This window comes from Taurulus bubalis (assembly GCF_910589615.1).
Source record: "Taurulus bubalis genome assembly, chromosome: 9".
NCBI lineage: Eukaryota > Metazoa > Chordata > Actinopteri > Perciformes > Cottidae > Taurulus > Taurulus bubalis.
The window spans coordinates 18,817,131-18,844,128 of NC_136597.1; the positions used below are offsets into that span (position 1 = coordinate 18,817,131).

The 26,998-nt window shown below is 39.6% G+C and overlaps 1 protein-coding gene across 1 annotated transcript in view; it reads right to left on the minus strand.

Annotated features, from left to right (window-relative positions):
• Positions 1-4,081: 4,081 nt before the first annotated feature.
• The window catches only part of LOC306740903 (tumor protein p53-inducible protein 11-like), a gene marked incomplete at its 3' end in the record, with an annotated part of 30,669 nt that continues 7,752 nt past the window's right edge, over positions 4,082-26,998 (minus strand). The window contains exons 3-8 of the mRNA XM_079223146.1: positions 12,709-12,856; positions 7,814-7,872; positions 7,596-7,644; positions 6,829-6,925; positions 4,927-5,028; positions 4,082-4,215 (exon numbers count right to left, since the gene is read on the minus strand). Coding sequence (XP_079079272.1) covers positions 4,082-4,215; positions 4,927-5,028; positions 6,829-6,925; positions 7,596-7,644; positions 7,814-7,872; positions 12,709-12,837 — 570 coding nt within the window. The 5' untranslated portion in view covers positions 12,838-12,856. The remainder of the gene's footprint in view (positions 4,216-4,926; positions 5,029-6,828; positions 6,926-7,595; positions 7,645-7,813; positions 7,873-12,708; positions 12,857-26,998) is intronic.

Genomic DNA, 26,998 nt, shown 5'->3' on the forward strand with positions numbered 1-26,998 from the left:
CGTGCGTTTTCTAATGACAATTAATGACTAATTTGTAACTTTTACAAAACTATTATAAACAATAAACAAGCATTAACTCGTTCGTGGAAAGTTTAATTCTGAAGTGGAACATTTGACTATTTACATTTGCTGGTTCTTTATTAGTAATAATGTTGTACTTTAGTTATTTTTGAATTATCAGATTTGTAAAGCAAACTCTCACATTACAGATTAAGATAAAACTGTACTGCCATAAGAGTAAATTCACAAGCTAACCAGCAGATAAAGTATAAATGAGCCCTCCATATAACCAGCATTAATAATAAAGTGTACACATTAATGCATCAATATTTAGAATCCAATAATGCACATTAAGAAATGGGCCATTCTGCACAATAACTACTTTTACCATAAATCCTTTAAAAAGAGCACAAAATAATTGGCATATAAATATATTTAATGTGATGACCATAAAAAAAACCTGTTTGGATTATGTTGACGTATCCAAAGTGTTTTGTAAAAAGCCTCCAATGGCTGTCCCATCCACTGCAACAAAATGCAAATCATACCAGAAGATGATAAACCAGTTTTACATATATGCCGTTAATAAGCTGTTGCTGGAAAACCCAACAATTTTTTTTTTTTTTTTTAAATAGCCTTTTAAATGATCCATTGCGAGCCACTCTCAATTAACGTTTACTACCATGTCCTAAGAAATAAACCAGGACTCACTATTTTAAGTGCAAGGTATGGGAGAATGCATACGCAGAGACACATGGGAGCTTTTTGCCTATAAACAACCCAAACCCCCCACACACACGCACACACTTCCTGTGGGACACAATACCCCTTTTCACCTTTTGCCCAAGGTAAAGGAGAAGGGAGCCCTGTGGAGGAGGTTAAGCAGGAGTATGTGGACGGCCACAGTTGGATTCATTCATTCACAGAGAAGATCTTTATGCAGACCTGACGTTGATCGTGTTATGACAGGTTTGACCTTCCAAGTAAAAAAAAAAAAAAAAAACAACAGCTCTCGAGTTCTTTGTTGAGACATGTTAGAACACAGTTGCTGGCTGTGTTTTGGATGCTTTTTGTTAAAGGCTCTCTACTTAAGATAATTTGGAAGGTATCCAGTTTGAGACGGCTCGAGGCTGCCGGTTATGAAATTAGTGATTGTACATTATGTGTAGTACCCGAGTCCCTTTAAATGAATGTCTCATCCTTGCTGCTGGGCATCAGGATACAACAAGTTAAAAGGAATCATACTCAGACTTATGTCAGAACATGAGTTACATGGGATGAGTTTACTGAACCTCAAGATTTCCAATGTGTAAATAAGGGATTTTGGCACATTTGAAGTGTAAACCTTTTAAATAAGAGTGAGTGAATTGACAGAAGATTACTCCGCAACTATTTTGATAATTGATACTATTAGTACATTTCAAACAAAAATGGTAGACAATTTCTCACTCAATCTTCTAAAACAATTATATCCTTTATCATATGTGACAGTAAACTGAATCATTTCTAAAGACTGTTGGTAAGAAAAAGAAAAAACACTTTAGACAGACATAAGTGTCAGAAATTGCACAAAATCTGACCATTAGACAAAGATAGATAGATAGATAGATAGATAGATAGATAGATAGATAGATAGATAAATAAGGAACAAAGAGGATTTCATGAAATAAACACTAGTGTCCTTTATTTGAAACTAAATCGTGGAAATCCAAAACAATTTTTTTGGTACAATATAGCACATATATACACATAAAAACACAATGCTAAAACTTGAAACAGTTTGACCTGGTATGCTATTCACAAAAAGTACAATATACCGTTTGTTGGATCTACATCAGAGGGAATGAATAGTTTAATTTACCATTCCTCTAGAACACAACTAGCCATTGCAATATTTGGACTAATTTACGTCAGAGAACCAGGAGGATGAAAGAGCCGTTTTCTGCCCGTCCCTCCGAATCTGCCCATCTTTCCTAAAATAAACTGCTTCTCAGGCCTTTGAACGTTTCACAGGGCCTGATGATTTGAGGCCTGTAGTATTGACGGAAATGGAATGACATTTTTCTTCTCAAACTCCATAATTACAATGCTAGTCAGGACAGAGCAGTAGGTTGGGGCACACAATGTCACTCGGGAGAGCGGCATCTAATTAAACACTGGGAAAAGGTATAATTACAACTTTTCAGGAGTACGGGAGACCTCACCCATGTTTGCCCCATCTGAACTGAAAGCTCACCCAAGGAACAAGCACATCTGCCTTCAGCGCTGGACTCGCAGCTGCAAACCCACAATCAGCCCGACCTCAGGACCACTCCCTTCTAGGGCAGGACTCAATGTGGTCATTTGCAACAATATGGACCACCTTTGGGAGGAGGCCGACAGAAGGTTTCTTGTTCGACTCGAAATACATTTCAAAATGAGTCCAAGCGAGTGAGTCTTTTTGACTGACCTTTTTGAGTTGACAAATTAGCACTGCTGGCACGGCTCTAAAACACGGAGCTGGGAGGTTGCGTACCTGACGGCGAGTTAACTAGTAGGAGGTAAAACACATTGAACATATTGATCCAGTGGTAACGGTCAAGTGTTGGGTTATATCCGCTTTAATGCATGAATATTCCTTTTTAAGCTTTGTGGCCATATTTAGCTAATGCACCGCCATTAACGTCTTCATTTATCAGCTAGCTTTGCGTTCTAGTTGGTGGCCGCTTGCTACACAGTTTGAGCTATTTCTTTTGTTGGATTACATTTCATGCATGATGTAAAAAAAACTGAAAAGTCACAAAAATAGGTAGAAAAGACCCGCCAAGAGAAAGCGCAATTTTTGAAAGTCATTTAACTAATACTTAACAAGTTCCCTGTTCACAAGAACACCACATAAGCCAATATCTTAATTTACATATATACAAGTAGGATGCAGTGTTGACGACTGTTCTAGTTTTAAGGCCAAGAATAAGGTGTATGTAAAAAAAACCTGTGCTACATTACCGAAGGGGAACTAGCGTGGGTTTGTTTGCTCTGCACACAGACATGCTTGGCTTGTGACATTACAGGTCAGCATGTTAAAGTACTTTCTGTAAGACCACTCAGGCTAAAGTCCTGCCTACGAGCGCACACACAAGGAGCGAACTACACAATTTCTCTTCTACCAGTCAGTTCACATGACCATTTCTCAACATCACAAACCATTTACCGTTAACCTCAGACGTGTAAATAATGCATCCAATACAGTTCCTATTCACTTTGGTAGAACTTCAAGGAATACAACAACAAAAACTTTTCCCTGAATTTTTTTTAGATTCAGCATTTTGTTTTAGGTAGTCCAATGGTTGATTGGTTGGTTGATTGAGAGTAAAAACTGACCTTTAGGTGCCGACCAAGAAAGCCGTCAGCAGTATCAGAAAAGGTTCATTATCACTCATCCAGCATTTAGCTCATCTCACTACACCTGAATTTACACTAAGCAGTTGATGCTTTTCTCATTCAATGTGTTCAATGAAGAGTTGTCAGAGAAGCATGCAAAGCACAGATATTCAAGCTTTACTTAAGCAAACATACAGCATGAGTTAACATCAACAGCGTCAACCAGGAAACAAATTAGAGCACACATTTTGGTCCTCGAGTGCGATTAGAATATGCAAATTTACAGCATTTACACGAAATACTGAATCAGGAAATCATGTGGCTGTACACAAACAACTTAGACACACTGTACAAATTAAAAATCATATAACCAGGTGACTTAAGAAAGCAATGCACTACAAACTGCTAGCTCCTTCTTTATAAGCGCTCTCAAAACTGCACCAAGGAGGGATGAGTGTCATAAGGGGCTCGACCTCACAGCCCAGTGAAAGAGGAATTCACTATGAGATATCTCCTTGTTGCAGAGTCTGGAATGTGAGATTGTGCTCATCTGTTGAATACTGGGGGTTACAATAGGCTAGGTCCCATGGAAGGGGGCAGGGGGCATCCACTGGCAAAGTAATGCTCCAAGCCCCAATCAAATAATATTCCCAACCTTCTGACCCCTTGTTTGTGCGCCGTGCTCAGCTGTCCCCCTCCCTGGAAGTATCAACCAGTCAGCTCAGATCTTCTTCGTCTTTCGGCCCAGGTAGTAGTAGAACCCCATGGTGACCACCAGGAAGAGCACCCGGCTGAGGAGCAGGAGGATGGCAGCGTTGGGCAGGATGCCAATCTCCATTAAGGTGATGGATGTCACTGAAACCACAGCGCCACATTTAGTACTTGAAATATATATAGCAAAAAACGAGCGTGGAACGTGGATTTTTAAAAAGGAGGGTAGGTTCCTATTTAGTTTCAAGTTTGTCTCAAACAATAATCACATGCCCTTATGTAAATTGAAATAGTTATCTGTTGCTGTAATTGTCAGTCTGTGTTAAGCCAAATCAAGTGGATATCGTTTCAAATGAATCCTTACAATACAAAGTTTGCCTTGTTGTGTTTCCCTAGGCAGTGCTTCCATGCACAGCTAGGTTGGCGGGATAGTCACACAAAGAGGATTTAGTGCTGTAACAATTAAATAAACAAACTTGATTTGTGTAACCCACTGCTGGAGCGTCACATTCGCGTCGGCTGACCTGTAAAAGTATTTTTAACTACACAAAAAGGAATTTGTCCCCCATTACTTGCATTTAAATTGTTTTCTTAAGGGATCTCTTAGGACCCAGTATAGGCAGGAGCAATGGCTATAGAGAATCAAATGTACATATATGCGAGTGTTAAGACTTGAAAATGTAGGAACCTATGCTTCAATATAATGCAAGGCTGTAACCACACACTCCAACCACAAGAGGGCAGTATCAACACATGCATATTGTGTTTCAAGTCAGCGAGATCATGAATATAACCGCTAGAGATAAAACGACATAAACCAAACTATAAAATAATGTATTGGAGGAATCAAATTACCAAGAAACTGGACAGCAAAGTAGCACGCTTCACTGAGCAGAGTCCACTGGATGATGATCTTCTCTGCGGTGTAGACACCATTCCACATGATGAGGGACAGGCCTGGAAAAGGATGTGAGAAAAAGGAATTTATAGGTTAAGGTGAATGGTGGAAAAACTAAACTCCTAAACTTCCAAGAATGATTCAAGTAAAACTACAACGCACAACAGTTGACTTGTAACTGTATTGCAAGTGTAATCTGTGAGGCAGTGTGCACACTGTGATAATTGGCCTATTGATGGACCATTGGATGCTCCGACTCATGGATTCAGTGCGCAATCAAGTCATTCTTTGCCATTCTTCCAGTTCATTTTCCTGTATTTCTCTCCCACCCACCCAGACACACTAGTGAGGCAATGGAAGCAACAGGTGTGGGCAGAGAAGTGCGAGGGCTGATGGACTGTGTCCTCTCCCTGCCAGGTTCCATCTGTGTGGCAGATGAGACCCCCATCGGTCTTCACCGCTCCTCGTCTTGGAAGACGTCACCCTCTTTCTTTGCTAATCCCCACTGCTCCCTCCTTTTGTTGACTTTATGAGATTGAGAGCTGGTTCATTAATATCTTCCTCCACAGTGACTTGTGTTTAAGGTTGCATCTCTCCGGCAGTGTAGTAATCATCCAGAGCTATTTTTTGATTTGTTCAGATTTGTCTTTGATCAGATTGATCAAGATGTGAGTACAATGTGTTGAAGGTTTCTTCCTAGTAGTCATATAATCTTGTGAAAGAGCAGGAGGGAACACATTAGAAGATCCATCTTCTAATCCTATAAACAAGTCCCAGTGTTGATGTTCTGACATGTTATCGCCTGACTTGCATTCAGTAAGTTTAGCCAGGTTGTCACTTGTTAAGAATTTGCTCGCACCTTTCATAACGTCCCTGCTTACTTTCCCATCAAGTTACCATCCTCTCTACCACCGTCACATTGTGGCTCGTCACAGCGATCACAAACTCGCTTTCACCAACTAAGGGACTGACTCTGATTTTCCTGAAATCCTTGTTTCAGAAGGAGATTAAAATAATTGCAAATGCCATAATTCACTGGTATATCTAGCATCGGTTTTCATCCCGTGGATAGCGTGGCGCAGAAGAGCAAAAAAAAAAAAAAGACGGCAAAAAAAATTCAGCAAGACATTTTGACAGTGTGGTTGCAGGAAGACGTTGCAATACGTCAATATTACCAGTAGTAAGTCCCAACATTTCCCCTAAACTGATTTCATGAAAACTGTGCAAGCTATCAAAATGCCCATTTGGCTCAATACAGTCCAAGGGTTTTGTTTAGCTTTAAACTTAAAAGTTAAAGTATGGCGAGTCAGTCTGGGCCAAAGTTGAATGTTGAAAAAAAAATATATATATATCTTTTCATGGCGAACTCCCATGTGTGCGTCTGTGGAAATTGGTTCATTTTGGGATGCTTTTCATATGACTAAGCCTGCAGGATAATAGTCTTTGTGCTGTTGCACAATACTTTCAGCCTTGTTGAACCACAGCCAAACTGAACTACCACTGTATTTACATCTGACGAGACCACTGGAGGCTTTGCTGTGAGCAGTCTGGAGAATTGGTCTCTGTACTCCTGTCAAGTCCTCATAGACTAACTGAATCAAAATATACAGCCTCTGTTTGTAGCCTACAGGGATGATATTGCAGTAAGAAGAGAGCTTGTTGTACTTTGTGCGTTGCATTATCACAAAAGATCATATGCAGTTGGAGCAGTGTACATTTTTGTGAGCGGGTATAAATAAATCTTAAGATGATGTCAGCATCGTTGCAGCACAATGAATGAACTCCCACGTGCATAGCTGCAATATATTCACTGTGCGGCAGTTATGCACGAGGAAGCATGAATAGGAATGAAGACTTACTAAGCAGTGCTCCTCCATAAAGGCGAACAGAGATGCTAGTCGTGGAGAGCTCCTCCTCAAAAACAACCTCATATAGCTGGTTGGGGAACACTAGGGCCTGTGTAGGAAAAGTACAAGCACAATACAACTCTGTCATATCCACAGCATTCCGTCCTCCCCGAAACCCCCAAAATGCAGCAGCATTGACAAAGTCTCCCTGTCTGCGAGTTAGAAGCACTGTGAATGACCTCAACACTGAGGACATTGAGCATTTAGGTGCTGTAGCTGACAAAGATGGAGCCGTTTCTCCGGATGTCTCAATGATAAGTTGGGAAAGAACCACTGCTGGGTTCACAAGATATTTCTCCTACTTCGACTGGAGAGCCTTTTTCTCCTTCAATACTTGTACAGGCGTCTCTTTATTGATAGAGATAGGGTGGGCTCTATGGCTAAAATCATCTATCATGGAATATGTAATTTTTACACAATATTAACAGTATATAATAAATTACAGTAATTGTTCTGTAAATTCTATTAATAAGTTTAAAATAGCCATACTCTACTTCATCACATTTGCTCATCCTTCATTTCCAAAGTGCACAGCAAATCACTAAATAGACTAGTGAACAGATGTCTGGTAATCATGTAACCAGAGTTCATATTCTTGGGTTGGTTGAGATGCCTCCTGCTTTGTATTGACAACTTCACTGTACTCCTCCAGTATGCCCAAATTCACTATATTTGTACATGCCTCCATCCATTCATCCATCCATCCTATTGACACTTACCATCAAGGCCACAGCTGTGAACCCCACTGCAGAGATGAGTAGCCACACCCTAAGGAGAAAGACATTACATGGCTACTATTACTGTATCCTTTATGGAAGCAATTTGGATTGTGCATTTGTTTTTACAAGATGTTGAACGTTACTGGAAGTGACACACAGATGACTTGACGCAGCCGGCCGTGTTAACTGTGAGTTGGTCTGAGCAGTTGAAATCTCACCTCAGCCCGATAGGCTCTCGCAGTGTAAACTTCATCTCATTTCCGAGCATCTGACTGATCTGTGAGCGAACGAGGCAAAACAAGAGAAAGAGGAAATGAGTCATGAGAAGGGAAATATAAAAACGCAATCATGTCATCTTAACAGATACATATTGTGACAGCAGCACCACAAAACCAAGAATAAAATGCTCTCCATTCGGGTGCAATTTATGTTGCCAACACATCTGTAGCAAGCCATTGGAAAGAAGCAGATTAAATAAAGTGGAGAGAAAGGAATAGAGGCTGAGTGTTAATAAAAACCCATTAAGACTAAATTAGACTGTACATTTCTTCACTTCCTTTACTACCGCATGAAAATTAAGAGGCGTGTGCAGTTCGTTGTAGTATTCTCTGAAACGGACGAGGGCGTACACACAAAATATACTGCGAGGAAGAAAGAAGTCAACAGTTGTTACTGGACCAAAAACACCATAATCAGGATGCAGAATTGTAATTACGTGTAAACTCATATGTACATACTTCATCCAAGAAATTTGAGTATCAAACATTTACAATGAAACAAAGGATGAATATCCTGTGAACAATTCAAATTTGACTGGCAAAATATATACTCAAACAAGATTTTAAAAGGACCCCGTTTCTCATTTGAAAACGAATTAGCCAGCTTTTGTAAACTCCTCAGATAATAATTAATAGTGCTCTTAACAGTGAACCATTTGTGTCACGCACCTCTGACAATCCTTGAGCATTGATGCAGAGAGCATTACAAAGCATGCAGGCTGACGTTTGCTGGCGCGTGAACCTCGTAAGTAAAACATAGCCCAAGTCATCACAGCATCTTGCTGTGGATTCTGGATGAATAACCAACTACCAAGTCTATGCCAGAGCAAAACGTGATGCGCTATAATTAACATAATCTATGCAACACAGGTACCACGCAATACTGAATTAAAAAAAAAAAAAAAAATTCCTAAAAAGCGTGAAGCATTTAGAACAAGAATATTTTTGACAAACTGAAAGCAAGCGTATACTTATGAATAGAAAAACAAATAATATTGTGTATAACTGCCATTTAGAATAAATCTCATCTTGCAGCAATATTCGAGGAGACACACCCGAATGTTTCCCTGTTGCTGCGTGAGCAGACACGTCTCATCACAGATGCTAGAAGATGCTCGGCACTGGAAACTTGTTTTTCGAACTTTACTCCATAAAGTCACTAATAAATGAATGTGAAAAAACAAACATGAAGCATGCAGGCATAATCCATTTCCGTTTAGTCTGATACTACCAGCATCCTGATAGTCATTTACTATGAGTAATAATGATTTTGTGATGACATTTTCTCATTTCATAATCAGTGGATACACCAAAATAATATATAAAATCACCGACACTTTGATAATGGAACAGCTTCTTTCCACTGGCCGTCACTCTGATGAACAGTTAATTAGACCCTTCCATCTGCACTATTTGCACCTTTTTTTGGTACCGTTGTCGTTAATGTCTTTTTTATATAAAGCTGATTCTGATTAAAGTAATTTTGTCACAAGATAAACATTTGCTGGTTCCTGCCTGTAGAATTGTACATTTTGTGCCTGCTTGCTTTTGTCAACTTCAGTTAAACAGAACAAGCCATTTATAAACACAGCTTGAGGCTCCGGGAAATTATGGCCAGTTACACAATTTTCGGATATTGTGAAGTAATAGATTCAATTTGTTCTGTACGCAAGTGAGCAAGAGCTCTAGACAGTGAATATCAGTCGATTACAGCTACACATAACTGCAAATGATCAACAATTCAAAAAGAGACAGTCTATGTGTATACATCTGTACATTTATGGAAAAACAAATTGGTTGTTTGGAGAGCAGGAGCACTGATACTTTTTGCATGCAAGGTGGTTATCAGCTCAGAAATGTTGTTGACAAATTCTGATTGTTTTTTCTTAAAATACACAAGGACCTGGAGCTAAACAAACTGTCCCAGATAAACCACACAGAGGGCAATAACAGACTGTAACCCACAGAGAAATTACAATTGTTGGTTGACTGAAGTTGTATTCCTTCATCCAAAGCCTTCAGGTCTTATCAGCCCCATAATATCAATGAGTTCCCTTAATCATTAAACATCTTATCGCTCAAAACCTGCTCTTGTGTTTTAGTGAGCCACTGAACCTCCAAAACCACTAAAGCGGAGAAGATGAATTATTTTCTGGCCAGCGGTGTTTAGGGGCAACTCACTATCTATTGGGAATCATTTTTCTGATTGATGCTACCGTGAAACGTTAGAGTGAATGAAACTACAGGATTCATGTCACAAACTAGAAAGATCCAGTCACAGGCTTAAGGGCTTTACCTTCTGCTGTTCCCCATCATCAACTGTACAGTGCCTCGCAAAAGGTCTTTCTTTTTTTTTATATTAAAAAAGGTGACGTTTTTAAACCAGCCGGAATTTAAATGGCTTTTTATTAAATGGGCCGACACATGTCAAAATTAATTGTTTTAAAGTCATTTTATCAGGTGCATTACATAAAATCAAAACTCGATTTTAAATTTGAGGTTGTACCACAAAATAGGAAAAACGCCAAAGGGTGTACATACTTACGCAAGACAATGCAAGTATTACTTAGCACTGTGTTCCATCAAATCATAGGAGAAATATCCTCATGATTTCAAGACCTTTTAAATGTCTCAAATATGATAGATATCAATGAGACTTAAAACTTGCATAAGTTACTTGCAATGCTATAGTTTATGCACATTTCTGTTATCCACATTACAACCACAAATTAAATGATACCAATAGCCTCTTAGGTATATTTGTATGTCTAGCAATTTATGGTGTCAAAAATAGAAGTGAGGAAAATATGAAAAGGATTATTGTGTCAAACATGGAATGGGGGAAATAAAGGAATCTCTGTTCCTTATTTTTCTTAAACATGGTCTCTCATGGATGCTGCTTTGATAGAGCAGAGCCACACCATGGAAGTTAAAATAGGAGCTCAAGAGTTACAGACTACACATTAAATCTCCTCTTGCATTGAATCAAGATGCCGGTACATGAATCAGTCTCTGCCAGCTGTGATCACGTGACCAGGTGAATCAGCCTTCCTGTGCCACGGTTTCAGGGGCTGTTTTTGACAGGAACACATAAATATTCATGACTGGCATGAGAAATACTCAAAGGGAAATGAGCATCAACTGATGCCAAAGAGTTGGCTTGGGGTGGAAGGGAGCGGAAGGGAGTTGGGGAGAGAGGGAGAAACAGGAAAAGGAAGAAATACACAATGCAGTTGTGATTAAACGTCTCTCGCCACAGCTGCTATGGTCTGGCCTTGTCATCAGTCAGTCATTCAAGCAGCTACAATCAGTAAAAAAAAAAAAAAAAAAAAAAGGCAACTCATCAGCTAGAGAGCGTGAAAAATCTAGTAGTGGAAGAAGAATCGCATATACACAGAACTAAACATGTCAGTTTGTGCAGTCACATTAGATAGTGATCACCAATTAATATGTCTGTGGTAATCCTCTGAGATATAACAAAATGTAACACACAATTGTGACAAAACATTGTTGTTAGTCTTGTCCACGAAGGCCTGGGCTCACGCTCGGTTGTTGATTCATGGCTCTAGCGCTCAGATAGTGGACTACAGTGGATTAACACGGCAGAACGGGCAATATTTCTTGGCACAGTTGCACTCACCTCACTCACTGAAGTATAAGTAATAGGAACAGTAGTCTAAAAGTGACAGGAAGAGACAGTCTGTGGACGAAAGGAGCACTTCCCTCCTTTGTTTACCGGGACCACAGGGATGAAGTCAACCGTTTCCCTTCCAAACCAACTCCTGCTATACAGTTACATGTTGGATCTCATGGGTCTGGCCACAAACACTTGTGGCAAGAATAAATAGATCAACTCAATGTGGCACGTTGTAAAAGGTTCTAAATTAGAGTCAATGCCACAGTTAAATAGGATCACCTACTATTGCTGGATCACCTTGCAATCATTATTACCTGTATCTAACCGAGATAATCCTGCTCAAATAAGATAAGTTTTATTGGCATGGATGTTGTTCATCAGTACGCTTTGTGAAAGGGATCCGAGCGGCAGATGTCTGGGTTAGGCTCCTTGCTAAAACATTGAGAGAGAAAACAAACACTCATAAAGACTGAGAAAAGGAGGGGGTGGGGGTGGGGGGGGCAACATCTCATCACAAGTTATGAGCCACCACCGTATGCCTGCTCCCTACTGTTTGGTTCCCTTCTCCCACTTGCCTGATTAATATTTCAGTAAGGAACAGTCAGCTCTGCCTGTGCTCATTCAAAACGCAATCTGATAAAAAAAGAAAAAAAACATCATTGAAATCTTGATACGAGTCCTCTGAAACGAAACCAGACATTACCGTCAGTCTGCAACTGTGCAGCTCAACATGCATGAATATCAAGCGATAAGTGCTTTTGCGTCTCCTGGCATGATCCGGCATGTGTGCCGTTGTGTTTTGGTTTACACATCATTGTGGACTGTCTATATGAATGTGTAAATACATGCGAGGCAGGGATATAATACACAATATGAATCTCTCAGGGGAGCCAGTCACATCTCAGTGGAGCTGTGGGAGCTCATGAGATTACGTGATCTAGATTCAATGAAGCATAAGCAGCAAATGCACAAGGGAGTGATGAGACAATTAGCAGCACATAGTGGCTTTAAAAGAAAAAAAGTCATTTTTGTTTGTGCAATATTATCCATTTGACTGATGGTTTGACACATGTGCTACATTTATGAGCGAGTTGATTGTCACGCTAATGCACTGGCTATTTGCCTTTCTTGTCGACAAATCACTGCCCATATTGAAGAAAAATGACACGAGTATAAAAATCATGTGACTTGCTCTGACCTTTGAGCGATGCACTTCGCCATCATCATCCTCGCCGCCGACTCCAAGAATCTTCCGGCTCTTCAGGCGGCTTATCAGGTCCGTCTGGCTGTGCTTCTTCATCAGAGGAGGGTGAGGCTTAGACGACATTGTGCACACACACACACACCTGAGACGTGGAAGGAGAGGTACACAGTTGTTCAGGAGGAAAGCATGGTAGTATTGTTGGATGATATGAATGAATAGATGAGAGAATATGAAAATATATATTTTTATATAAAAAAGAAAAATCTGTTGAGCCTATCCTCTGTTATCTCTCTACAGCACAGGCAAGAAGAGGAATCTACCAATATACCAATAATCCCTTTGAGGACAAGATTTATGCAACACAATTACATAACATGAGTCAAGCAAATACAGGCAACCCATAAAGCCTTCCTCTTAAGTCAGACTGGAGGCAGGAACCAGACATCCTCGATCCGACAGGAGGCCAACAGACGTAAGCGCCCACTCAAAGAGCCAATGGATCAGTTAGTGACACAGGCTACACACACACGGCGCTGGACTTTTTGGCCCGAGTGCCCCCGTTTCCATATTGGCCTGTGTTGTCGACATAGCTAAATGCACTAACCTTTGCTAAATACATTTAAGTTTCATTTTAACTTAATACTCAATGGCCTTTATTCTGAGAATTTAATTAATTTTCTTCGGCAGTTTTGTGCTTTAAGCCCACAGCATGACTTATTATGCCCACATGCTGCTGTGATTAAAGCAGACGAAAGCTACACAGCTTATATATATATATATATATATATATATATATATATATATATATATATATATATATATATATATATATATATATATATATATATATATATATATATATATATATATATATATATATATATATATATATATACATACATACATACATACATACATACATACATACATACATACATACATACATACATATATATATATATATATATATATATATATATATATATATAAATAAAACAACATGACCTTTTCACTGAAGGACAAAAGAGACTCAAATTATTTAAACTGAAATCTGTGCACGTTTTTTCTTTTTCCAGTAAATCTCATACATACATATATGCTCATATACATACATACATACATACACACACATATATATTACTTAAACTGTGACTCCTGCATTCTTCTGAATCTGTTTTAGTATAAATGGCATTAACACAAGACACTGGGGCTTTTTAATGAATACAGTGATATGATTATCATCATTCAACAATTCAAATTTCTGATCTATACAGTCAGCTAACCCATTCTTCAATGCACAGAACTGTAAATGATGACCATTAACATGCCATTTATTGTTCTGCCTTTGTTGGCTGCCAACAGTGACGGCAGGATCTGCTGCTGCATGTGGTCCTATTGATCTGCGTTAATGAATAGTGCCTGTGGAGTCAATGGGGACAAGTCAAATCAAGAGAGCATCATCGACAAAAATAGTGTAACCTCCATGGTTCAACAGCACACACGGCTTTTCTAAAAATTCATGGCCACTTCATGGCTACAGTGCAATTCTCTAAAGAAGTAAAAACATATATACACGGTAATAATAATTGAACTAGTCTTTAAAGGAAGCAGGCACCACTGAACAGAGAGCATTGTCTCCATGAAAGGGAGGCACACACACACACACACACACACACACACACACACACACAGTTTTGCTTACAGACACCAAGCTGGACAAAAATCACAAACACCTAACATGCTAAAGCTCTCCAATACAAATTATGAGAGATGCATTCCATTTTAGTGATGCTCAGAGAGGTTTTGATTAAAATATACTATAATTTCTGAAGCTGCACAGTTTTATTGAATGCTCTATTGGAACTTCAGTAGAGTAAATTTGTCGATTCATTATTAGTCATAGTTTGATTTATCATAATTTTCCAACCGAGTATTCAATGCAGTAAATTACCAAGTAAAAACAAATACAAAAGCACTTGCTGCTTCAAGTGTCTCAACTGTAATCATTTGCTGCTTCTCTTTGGGCAATAATGAAGACATCACTTAGCTAAATCATTAAGTGAAAATTGGCTTAATTGATAACGTAAATAAACACATGCTGCAGTGATACTTGAACAGTATTACATTGCTGAAACAGAAAGATGGAACTAGAAAGTGTGCTAATCTGAGCACATGTATGTCTATTGTACATATAGCAAGGCTCAACAACATCCCCAGTCTTGGCATACATATGTTTGAGCGGTCCGTGGAGGTTACACAGCATGTAATTTCAAACTTTCCACTTGGACTCCCACACAATGCATTAAAGACACTAGACTTTCCTTTTTATCTAGCCATCAGGAAGAAGAAAGAAAGTAGAAGGGGATCTTAGGCACTCATGCAGACAGACATATGTCTCACACCTGTGAGAGTGCATATGTTGATAGGCTTGTGGAACAACCTTACAGAATAAAAATAACTTAAGTCTGCTCTTGTCTTCACTACCAAATAAAATAAGACGCTATATTAGAAGAGTCACTAAAACACAACCTTGCTGCATTTGGCTACATTAGTGCCAATCTTATCATGCAATTATTCATTGCCTATGCATGCATTTCTATATAAAGACTGAAGCGATAGTTTCTTCAGCCCTACCGTCCACCTTCATGTCTTTCCTCATTTCATGCATTAAAAAAAAAAAAAAAACACCACTTCTACAACCTCTCCATTCCGAGACGTAAACCTGCTAATTATCCTCCCTGATTTTGTCACCACCGTGGACGCAAACAAATAATATTACTGTAAATGATGTAAAAACTAACAGTAATGGCATTTTGTCTTTCTGATCTGCATTTACCTCCAAAATCGGTGATAAAGCCATAAATAAGACACAGCACACTATGGTAGATCACACATTTCGCCACACAAAAAAAAAAAAAAAATCACATAGCATGTCTCTATTTGAATCTCCTTAGCAGAGCTCTTTGACTTGCCAGATAATGGGGATGCAGTTGCTTAGCAACAGATGGACCAATCACTTCTTAATTATTGAAAGCACCTTTGCAATTGACAGCACCTTTGATGATGAGGTGTCTGCTGAGAGTCTGATCTGTGTTCAGTCAACTGGAGATAAGACATGCTTTCCTAACGAGTGGCTTCTTGTCAGTATAAAAGCGTGACTAGTTCATAATGCCTGTAATCTCACTCTAAGAATGGCAACATACATAGATACGTACAGATTTGCAAAGGACTAGGAGCCGTCTCTCTCCACTGAAACCCGAAAAGGTGTTTCTCCCCCCCCAGGGAGCTCAGTAAGGTTGTTGCTATACATTATAGAGCATAGATGTCTGTTCATCCGTGTGGTCTCTCTACTTATTGGTTATGTGGGTGGGTGTCTATTTGAAACAAAGTCTGCGTTCCAGTGCCTCTGTGGAATCATTCATTTAATGAAGACAAATTAAATTACATTAGTGTATATATGAAACATTTTGTCATTACTGATGAGACGAAAGGCAGGTGAAATCTTAATTTAAGATGCAATAATATGAAAAGTACCTAGCATTTAAAAATATATATAAAAATACTGCCAGAAGACTTCTCAGCATCAGGACTATGTTATAAAGATAATGTTCCAGTAGACATGGGTCTGGAGTAATTGTTTAATGAAGATCTGCTATATTAGTTGAATCTATTAAAAAAAAAAAAAAAAAAAAAGAGAATAAACTAAAAATACCCACACTAAAAATGAACACACAATGAAACAACCGAATATGAGGATGGTAAGAAGACAATCAATAACATAAGCTATAGCTGCAGAATCCTCGAAAGCATTGAATGCAGGATAATGACATGGGACAATTACATGCATATAATGCCCTCAAGGAAGGTGACGTACGCTAGAAAGCCTGCTATTGATGCAGTCTGAAGAGATGGGGCTTATTGTCCCTACTTTCTGTGATTGTCTTTGAAGAATATCAATGCATTCACTTCCCAGCTGGAGACTCAGAGGGAAAATAGTCGTATCATAGAAGAAAATATAAAATAAGGAATTAGTGTGTGGGGAACAGGTCAGTCCACCTGGGCCCTATTTCTCGTACCTGGCTAAACAAAGTCAAGCAAATGTCCTAATCTCCATCTTAAATTAGCGAGATGATTGACATCAGGCTATCTGGGTTTCTTCACGGCTGATCCGCGCTGAAACATCTCGTTAATTCTAGCCAGGCGTCAGTCATCTGGATAAATGCGCGCGCCCGCTCCTTTTCAGAAGGGATAATAATGGAGCACTGACACCACGGTGTTCTAACAATGGCAAATAAACTCAGAGGAACCTCTTTTTATTTCTCTAATGAGAAGCAGGAGATGATCATGAAGGCATATGAGGAAGTCAATACCGTAGTCATTCACAGCAAACGCGTTGCGAATATTCCAACGTTTTTGCAACATTTTTGCCGTGAACGCAGCTTGAACAGCGCCCGCTGCGAGACATAAGCGTCGCAAATATATCAGACAAGTTAAATGCGTCAGTGTTGAGAAAATGTATCGGCTAATTTGAAGTGCTTCATCACCCAAATCAATCAGATTATATTTACGAATAAATACATACTTATGAGGATATATATATACATACATACATACATACATACATACATACATACATACGAGTTTGAATATGTGTATGGGCGGAAATTGTGTGTGATTCTCTGTATTCTCATCACGATCACCTTAATCATGTTCTACAATAATGATATGTATGGTGTACTAATAGCACTGTCATATAATTATGAGTGCTTTCAACACATCCATAAGTTTCTTAAGAGCTAAATAAACTTAAGAACAGCGGCATGCAGCGGCTGATAGTCTGTCTGAGACGGGCGATCAGCTGCGCCTGTGGTGATCAATGTCCGCGGCTCGATTAGCTCTCGTAAATAAATTATTTCTTGCCGGCAAAATCTATAGCGCCGCGTATAGGAAGTCATGATAATGTAAAGGATGGATTCTGGCGATATGAAAGAACTCTCTCCCTACAAAACTAATATAACTAATATCGCTCCTTCATCAATGAGGAAGAGAGCTGCCTTTTTTGTCCGTGGGAGTGGCCAGCTTATCCAGTGAATTTCAGTAAACCTGCCCGGGAGCAGGTTTAAATTTTTGGATGTGTTGCTATGGTGATTTATCTAAGCTTGCTTCGAGATACCGAGAAAGCCTGACCTGTCATCTTATCCTGACAATTAGCCCGCTAACTCAGTAAGCCAGGTACGAGAAATAGGGCCCTGGAGGGAAGAAGGAATCGTAGTCTGAGAGCACAGGCAATAAAATGAGTAACAAACAATATTATTGTTGATCCTTTGTCAGGTTTTTGTGTGCTGTGGAACTTAAGCTTCTAAATATTAGGGGTGGGGGAAAATATTGATACAGCGTAGTATCGCGATAGTTTGCGTGGCGATATAGTATCGCTACACGGAAGCCAAGTATCGACCTTTTATGTAATCAATTATGGAAAACACGGAGAAAGAAATGAGAAATGTCCCGTCCGCGCGTAAATCAAATGTCTGGACTTCCTGTCACTCGTAGCGCCACTGAATTTTCGGTTGAAAAAAGTAATAAATCGCAATATATCACGATACTCAATATATATATAGCAGTATCGGGATAATGTCTCAGTATCGGGATAATGTCATAACGTGGGACCTCTGGTGATTCCCACCCCTACTAAATATAGTTGGAAGCTATTGTGGGAAAGGTGCAAACGCGAGAGATCTTTGGTAAGAAAGACATTTTGTAAAAAAATTAAATAAATACGACCAGTTGTATCACATCAACAAAGCCGTGTGTGGGTGTGGAGGAGCAACCGTCAACAAATGTGTTACTCAAAAGAAGAAAGCAGACACTACAGCTGACTCAAATCCTCTTTTCTATAATTAACGAGACACATTTGCACGGTAGTCTCTAAATTCCCTCAACCCCCCCCCCACCCCCTTTTTGGGCTATCTAGCAGAATCATAAAATGTCATGTATAACGCACAAAACAACACTTCTACCAGAATGTAGAAACAAGTGTGTCCCTCGAGCCCACGCGTAACAAAACTGACCTTCGTAAATGTATTACCTCCCACGGTTAGTGCTAATGGTATGGATCTCTTATTGCCCCGAGGAATACTAGTGCTTCAGCATGTAGAATTACTATGCAGTGACTAAAAGGCATCTGTACTTTCACTTGTGTTTGTTTATTGTATTTGTAACTGGAGAACTATTGGTGTATCTCTGATTATGTGTGACCTCATCCAATCACTGGGGAAGACTTGGGCTCGTGTTTTCCGTGACGTAGGCCAACATGACCGTCTCATGCCGAGGGAAAGTAGGTGAGGTAGTGCAGGACTTCCCTTTGAAGTCTGAGTGCTCAGCATTTCCACAACAACCTCGGATACCTACAGTAGTCCGTGGCAAATGGATTCACTCCCATCGCCTCCAGGAAAGACCTTTTTTTGGATAGATATCTGCGCTGTGTAGCACCATTAGCAAGTGTGATCAGAACCGAAAGTGTCAACGGTGTTTAGCTAGAACAGCGTGAGAAATTGGAGTGTTTTATTTTGGTATGTGTTGAGAATTAAAGGATTGTTCCAAACTATGAGTCTCCACTTGCATAAAATCTTTACTTCATTTTCTTTTTTCAATATTTTCAACTATTTGAGCAGGACAATAGGAGCGCAACAGTACAAAAAAAAAAAGAAAAAAAAAAGTGTCACGGTTGGGTTCTTACCCCGGTTACGATATGAAACAGAAAATACAAAATAAGGGGTGCCTTTTAATTAGTTCTGCCTTGGCTACATTTAAAACGTGCAGATTACCACAAGATTAAAGTTTGGGTGATCTGCACATCAGGGTGATGCCGTCAAATGAGCATTAGCATGTTGGATGCGTTTCCATTCATCTTTCCTGCAGCAGAGGCGCAACGCCAACATCACCTTGACACAACTTTCTCTCCAGTGCTTTTATAGCTGACCGGGACCCTGCAGCCAGATCTTCAAGCTCCGGCGGCTCATTTGCACCCGGCAAAGTGTGAATGACTCGCACGGCAACTCGCTCGCTGCACTAACCTCAGCATATGTTGCTGTTGGCGTTCGGCGAAGTGTGCGGGCCGAACCTCACACTTGTGAAGTTTGGTTCCAAGTTCATCATTGCCTCAATCAGTAGATTGATATACACACACACACACACACACACACACACACACACACACACACACACACACACTACACAAGCGATAATGGAAGGCTTGTATTGTGTGCTGGTGTGAATAAACAGTCAATTTAGATTGCGACCTCATTACAACAGAGTCATTACAGCGCCAAACAAACACTGCTACGGGGAGTAGATTAAAACACCGCAAGGCAAATACAAGGTGTTGACATCTGGGCTGTTGTATCCTGACAACCCTCATGCTGGTGTATAATAGTCTGTACGAGTAGATTGTATTAGTTAACATTTAATTGAAAAATGTACTTTACAACTCCTCTACCTGCCAGAGTGGATGAGATAACATGATTTACAATACATCTGGAAATGCAACCTCAAATTTGATCATCAATCAACACCCTGCTGACACAATCAGAATGAAAATGAACACTGCAAGTATTACAATGTACTGTCATCAATTATACTGTAATGAACATTAGATTGTGCGGGTGTTCACAATATTGTGACAGCCACAGTCTGAGATATGAATTGTCAGATCAGGAACTCAGGAAATTATGCAGGGTAACAAAAACAAACAAAAAAAACTAGTGTCACATGACAAGTCTTAGATTGTACCTTTTCTCTCCGTGTGGCCTGCGCATTCACACATTTAGTCGACTGTCACATCGGCACCGATTTGCACATTATATTGGTTAAGCGGAGAGATTGATCCTGTAGAAGTACCCAGCCATCCAGGGGTGTTGAACCCCATATCATTTTCTTCAAAATACCTAAAGTAATGGTTTCCCTGCCGAGCAGATGCTGCTCTGATGCGATGGAAGTTACAAGAGAGGTTCAGTTGTGGCGAAAGGGACGAGAAAACAGAAAGCGGCGCTCATGACAGCTGGTGATAAACAAAGGACAATACAGAAGGCAGTGAATTCCTATCTTGAGTCAGAACAGGCCTCCAATGCATACCCTGGAAACTGTACTCTATACAACTCAGAAGATCTGTACGCAGTCAGTCTGAGGGAGAACTCAGTCAGCTACCATCAATGGATTATTGTGCTAAATCCACAAGATTAATGCTCTTTGAATCATCTGGGGACAGTCACCGTGGAATGAACTCGTCCAAATGAATCCCTGGGATTTGGAGTTTCCCTGCCTAATATTTTATCACACTGCAGCAAGCAAAACTACCCTCTCGTTGACTGACTTACTCCAATGTGATTATGTAAGAGTTATCCTAGTGTGTTTATTGAAGATCTTCTTGGAGTCACAATTACATACAGAGGCAAGTATCCCAGTAGTCATCGTCACGTAATAAGACGGTAATACTACATCTGTTAGGCTAAGATTTAACGCAAAACTGAACAGTTTCTAAATATACAAAATCAGAGCTACAGTCTTTATAAAGTGAGATACCGCTCAAGAATGTGCATTACTGAACAATTTCAAGCATTGTCCTATGAATTTAGCTGGAGGGATTGTGGATACTGACAGAGTTCAAATTACAGCAGTCGGCTCTGCATTATTGTATCACAAATACATTTCCTGAACAGAAATCGTAGCATGAAGTCAGGTTTAAAATCCTCATTTCATTAACATATTAGAGTCAAAGGTTTTTTCAGATGGAATTTTGCATCCATAAATCAGAAAATACTGTCCATTTTGAGAAATGAGAAGTTCTATAAATCAAGACTATGAATGAGATATGAACAAACCCCTCCATAAAAACCTTCAGAATATAGATCTGAATGAAACTGGAAAGTTTGGTGTACATTAAGACAATTATTGAGGCATTATCTTACATTAATTTGTTGAATTTAGGAAAATCTAAAGAAGCAAATAGACCAAGTGTAGTTAAAAATCACACAAATGTTTTTTCAAAAGATGACATGTTATCGAAGCTCAATTCAAAAAATTGTCCAGTACATGAACAATCATGTTTTTACCTGCAATGTATCCTCTTAAGAATATAAAAAAAAAAAAAAAATCCATAATGCAACACTCTGCAGTCACAGGCTCACTCAGTAGCGTCAGTAGGAGAACATACTTACTCCAATTGTTGTGAATATGGAAATGTCCAGCCATCAAATATAGTACAACCTCCACCTATTCAAATGTAATTTCCAGGAAATAATATGTGTCATACATTTGTGCCAATACCACAATAACAAAACACAGCAAGGCACTGGAGTTTGACAACTTTTTCCTCAAACCCAAGAAGACAATTTATAACTTACTGGCGTGCATCAATGACGGGTGCCTTATTTTTACCATCTGTTACATTGGTCTCATGTTGGGCAAGGCATTGAGGGTGCAGGGGGCTCTAGTAGTACGACACCACCGAGGCCTGCCAGTGATCGTTTGGTTTTTCTATCTATGGAGCCATCTTGATGCGGCAGGCGCACTGGGAAGCCAACGCAGAAGCAACAAAGAGGTGGTGAGGTAAAGCAGAGCTGACACTTGGTGCTCACGAGCAGCTGGGAGGTGAACGAGCTCCTCGAAAGAGCAAAACCACCAGAGCTCAGCGGGTCTCCATCACACATGAAGAAAGGACGAGCATGAGGTCTCGCTTGCACACGTACAGACCAACAAGTGACACAAAGGTTTAAAGCGCCGTCTCTATGCACTGTAAGACAACAGCCAAACAGTAATTATGACTACGTATATATCATTATTATTATGGCTTTGCAGTGACTAACAATTTAAGTTGCTGTGGAGACCTCTGCAACTGCACATTATTGCAGTCAATACGTCTTAGAAAGCAGAGGCATTGCTGTCATGGTTATGAAACACCAAATAAATATTTCAAGTTGTGCCAAAGCTGTGAAAATTCATAAATGTCATGCTCATTCTAGTGGCTGTACTGAGCACCATTGCTTTATAAAGAGATGATATACAATAGATATAAATTTGATGGACAAAATAGAAACACTAGTCAGTATAACGCACATAAATTCAACAGCGTCACAAATGGCAACCTCCTAAATGACCGTAGAGAAGAATCGACTCAGTTAGAAGATAAGCAAAGCAGAGTCACAGGTGGCTGGAAATACCAGATGTCAAGCACTTGTTGTGCCAGGTCATTTTGGGCCAAGACTAGTTCAATAATCATTGAGGCAGGCTTTAATGACGCAGAATAAATGGTTATTGTGCACCCAATTATTTTCCCCACCAAGACTGCCTGCATAACACTTTTAAGCACTATTCCAGGATAAGCAGGGACTCTTCACCACACAACCAGGCTGTTCTACTGCACTTTGCAGAATAAGGCTCATTATATTTTACTACAAAAACCATTGTATATTGCAACAATAGGCTTGTGGGGAACAATAAGCATTATTACTTGCCTAAAATGCGTAAAAGACAGTGGAGCCTTTTAAAGTGCCGAGAAATACATTTTGCTTTGGTGAACAACAGAATTATTATCATAGTTATGGGGTTGTTTTGGATCTACAATCTGAGTAGCTGCTTAATTTGCAAAGGGTAATGATCAGTAATGATGACATTTTCAAGTCAGCAGAGTGTTTCCTCTACATGCATTAAAGAGCACAGATGCTAAATGAAAATATCGCCAAAAATAATAAACTTGCCATCTCCACTTTAAGCAGCCAGAGTTGACAAGGCAGGATATAGATAGAAAACCCCAGACACCATCCAGCAGCGCGTTATAGGTCGATAGGAAATCACAGTTAGCGGATCGGATCAAATTCATGGTTTATTAACCCGGTACCCGTGTCATTTTTGGCCAATGTTTAGGGACCTACATAGCACTAGGGCTGCAACAACGAATCGATAAAAGCGATTATCAAACGTGTTGCAACGAATTTCATTATCGATTCGTTGTGTCGCGCGATTACTACACCAGGCAATAAGTCGCGGCGAAAAAAAAAGAGCAGCGCAACTGGCCGGCCAGCGTTTCTGAGATTGGAGTGAGACACGAGAAAAACTGAGGTTGTGATCTTCTCAAAAATAGAAGATCTTTGACGAGTCGAGTCTTGGCCAATCAGCGTCTTCATGTTCCTCAAACTTGTTTTTAATGGAAGCTACTAGTCAGCTTGCTATCACGTTAGCTAACATGTTTGGGTTGTGTGTTGTCGTTAAAGTTACGTTATGTTCCGCTACAGTTCAGTCTTGCTTGTAAAAAAACGTAACGTGATGAAACATGCCGTCACCCCCCGGTCTGGATCAGTTCACGCTGTCACTCGTTAACGTTAAACCGGCACACCGGCGGATCTGGCTGCAGGTTTTTATTTTTTTATTTATTTTTTTACTCAAAGTAGAATCAAGCAAATCCCGTAGTTGGGCTTAGCCAACAACGTGATGTCGTGGTCATAAGAGACCCAGAATGAAAGAGTTTAAGGAAGAGGGCGCTCTATATGGAGCAGTACAGATTCCCTCTGTCCCAGTATTTCATACATATTGATAAAGCAGGGTATGCTAAATGCAGCTTCTGGAGGGATCAATTACAGTAAAAAGGGCTCACATTTGGCAGATGTAAAGTATACATGTGTATGTTTTTAGTGTTAGTCAATTGTATTGTTTTAATTAACAGCTCAGGGATGTTCAAGGAGCAACCTGTTTGTGCACTTTCTGAAGATGTTTTGCACTGTCACTTCTGTTTTTGAATAAAGGGTTGGAAATGAACACTTTTGATTTTTTTTTTTATCCGATTCATCGAAAAAATAATCAACCGATTATTAAAATAATCGTTAGTTGCAGCCCTACATAGCACACATTTTTTTCAACAATGCAATCACTGTAAATCTTTGAACACTGAGCTAGTCAGTCAATTTATATATTTTGGAATCTTCGGATGAGTTTGGTAAATCTGCAGATGGCAGAGGATGTCATGAGGAATCTGAGATTAGTTGGATTAGAGGAGGCTGGTATTTTGTCAGCTGTATGTAAAAATGCCAAGCAGGAGTTATTTTATTTCATTTTTTGGTTTCTTAGTCAAGTATTTTACTTCATGTATTCCATCATTAGACAGGACACGGTAAACAGGAGTGACAGGAAAGAGATGCAGAGTAGAAGGACAGATGAGGCAAGACGTCTCATTTAAGTAAACATAACATCTACAACTGTACAAATGGGTCGAAAGCCTTTCTCACGTCAGAGAACGTGCTAAATATCTCACAGAGATAGAATAAAAAAAGTGCACAACTGCTAGGAGAAAATCCTAGTGGAAACACTGCAAAGCAGGTGGTAAATTGGAGTCTATAAATGGTGAAATCAGAAAGGCACTTTTCAGTTTCATACAAAAAAAAAAAGACTATTGTGTAGGTCGCTGGGAAACTGCTTAATTGGCTAATTCAAAACTAAATCATTCGGAGATCGTACTCTATCGATTTCAGTTTGAAAGCCTCCTTTTTTCAAGAATGACTGAGTGAACTGAATAAAGAAAGCCCTGCATACATATTGGGGCTGCAGATGGGTAAACTAGGTTTAGTTTGAAAGATAAAAGGGAAGAGCTGCACACTTGGTCAGAGTTTCTGATCTGAAAACCTGGACCTCAGGGTCTGATGCATGTTGATGCTCCAGCACTATCCGACTCAAACCACTACACACATTTTTTTAGAGCAGTCAATTTAAGCAAAACCTTGTTAGAAACCATGTTAAAACCATCAAGCTCATTATCTTTTTTAACTGTATGCCATCTTCACTTTCCGGTTTGTATTCTTCTGCTTCTTTGATCTTGTCAACCATTGCGCTGAAGAACTAAAAAGGAACCTCTACAATTTGTAGAAGTGGAGCAGACATGTTTTTCTGTGTTCTTAGAGAGGGCTTACACAGGGCTGGAGACAATTACTTTCTCCCTCCCGTCAATGAGTGAGCGTTAAATCAGACAAACAGCTTTCTGGCTGCCCACCTCCTGGAGCCCCCCGACCGAACAGCAACAGAGGAGAAATACCTTCTCTTAATGACTTTAGAAAGTAATGCAATACTTAAGATAATAAATACTTCAATATGTGCAACCAAAGAAAAATGTTTCCCGTCTTTTTCACAATGAACAAATCAATGTTAAATTGCACAGATCATGGATCACAGAGGTGTCACAACGAGACTATTTCAAGCCTTCCACTCGTTCCCTGCTTGCACAGCTCATCTTTCTTGTTGAAGCGCCACCTGGTTGCTAGGCAGCCCCGCAGGATGACGAAGAGTACTCATTTGAGGACTCAATCTGCGTCACTTTAGCAATTACTTTCACCTGAAGAAATCCTAGAGAAAAGGTCAAAAAGAGACCCTTCAAAAGCCTACATGATGTCATTACTAAAGCCATCTAGCGAAATGTAGTTCATTTCATATTTGCATTTTAATTAACCATCATCTCATGTCCACCCCTGAACATGTGTAAGAGAGCTTGTTGTATACCGCTAATCATACACTCCTTATTCCAGGCACGTAGTGGTAATGATGCACACAGACGTATGCGGGATCACAGAGCAATAAACACACTTCTACTGGCTATAAAAAGTGCAAATGAGCCAACAAGAGGGTTCCAAGATAACGGCAGAAAACATCATTAGTGTGCGCCCGTGCTTTAAAAAAGGTATTAGACCAGAAGTACACCACACATAGAACAACGTCCATCTTGTTGTCGCACACTTGCAGAGAGTGAGCTCACATTGTTGCCCGTTCTTCATGATAAATGACAAAGGATCGTCACTCGGGGGGAAGAAAAAAATAAACTGTCATTTATATTGTAATCACAGAAAGAGAGGCGTTTTCACAGGGCTAGCATTCTTGAGCCACCGAACCCTTTTTCCACCTGAATTAATTTAAAAGTTGTTTGTTACAAGAGCTACACGGATTGATGATGTTGACATTTCATTTGCTGGTTGGCCAGTGTGACAAATCACTTTGTTCTACAGCTCACACTACAAGAGCAATAAATAAAAGCTCAAATAAAGCAAACGGGACAATAATTAGCATGATGAGTTACCTCCATCACACTTTCCAAGCAGCAAAGTTAGTAATGAATTTTGGCTGGGTCAACTAAATTATCTGCCATGTTATACATTTTGTTCTCAACGTTAATAGTTTAAGAGACAGAAGAGTGTAGAATACAGAGCAAAAAGAAAAGCTTTTTGGCCATAATTTTGCTGACGATAGTGCAGCAACG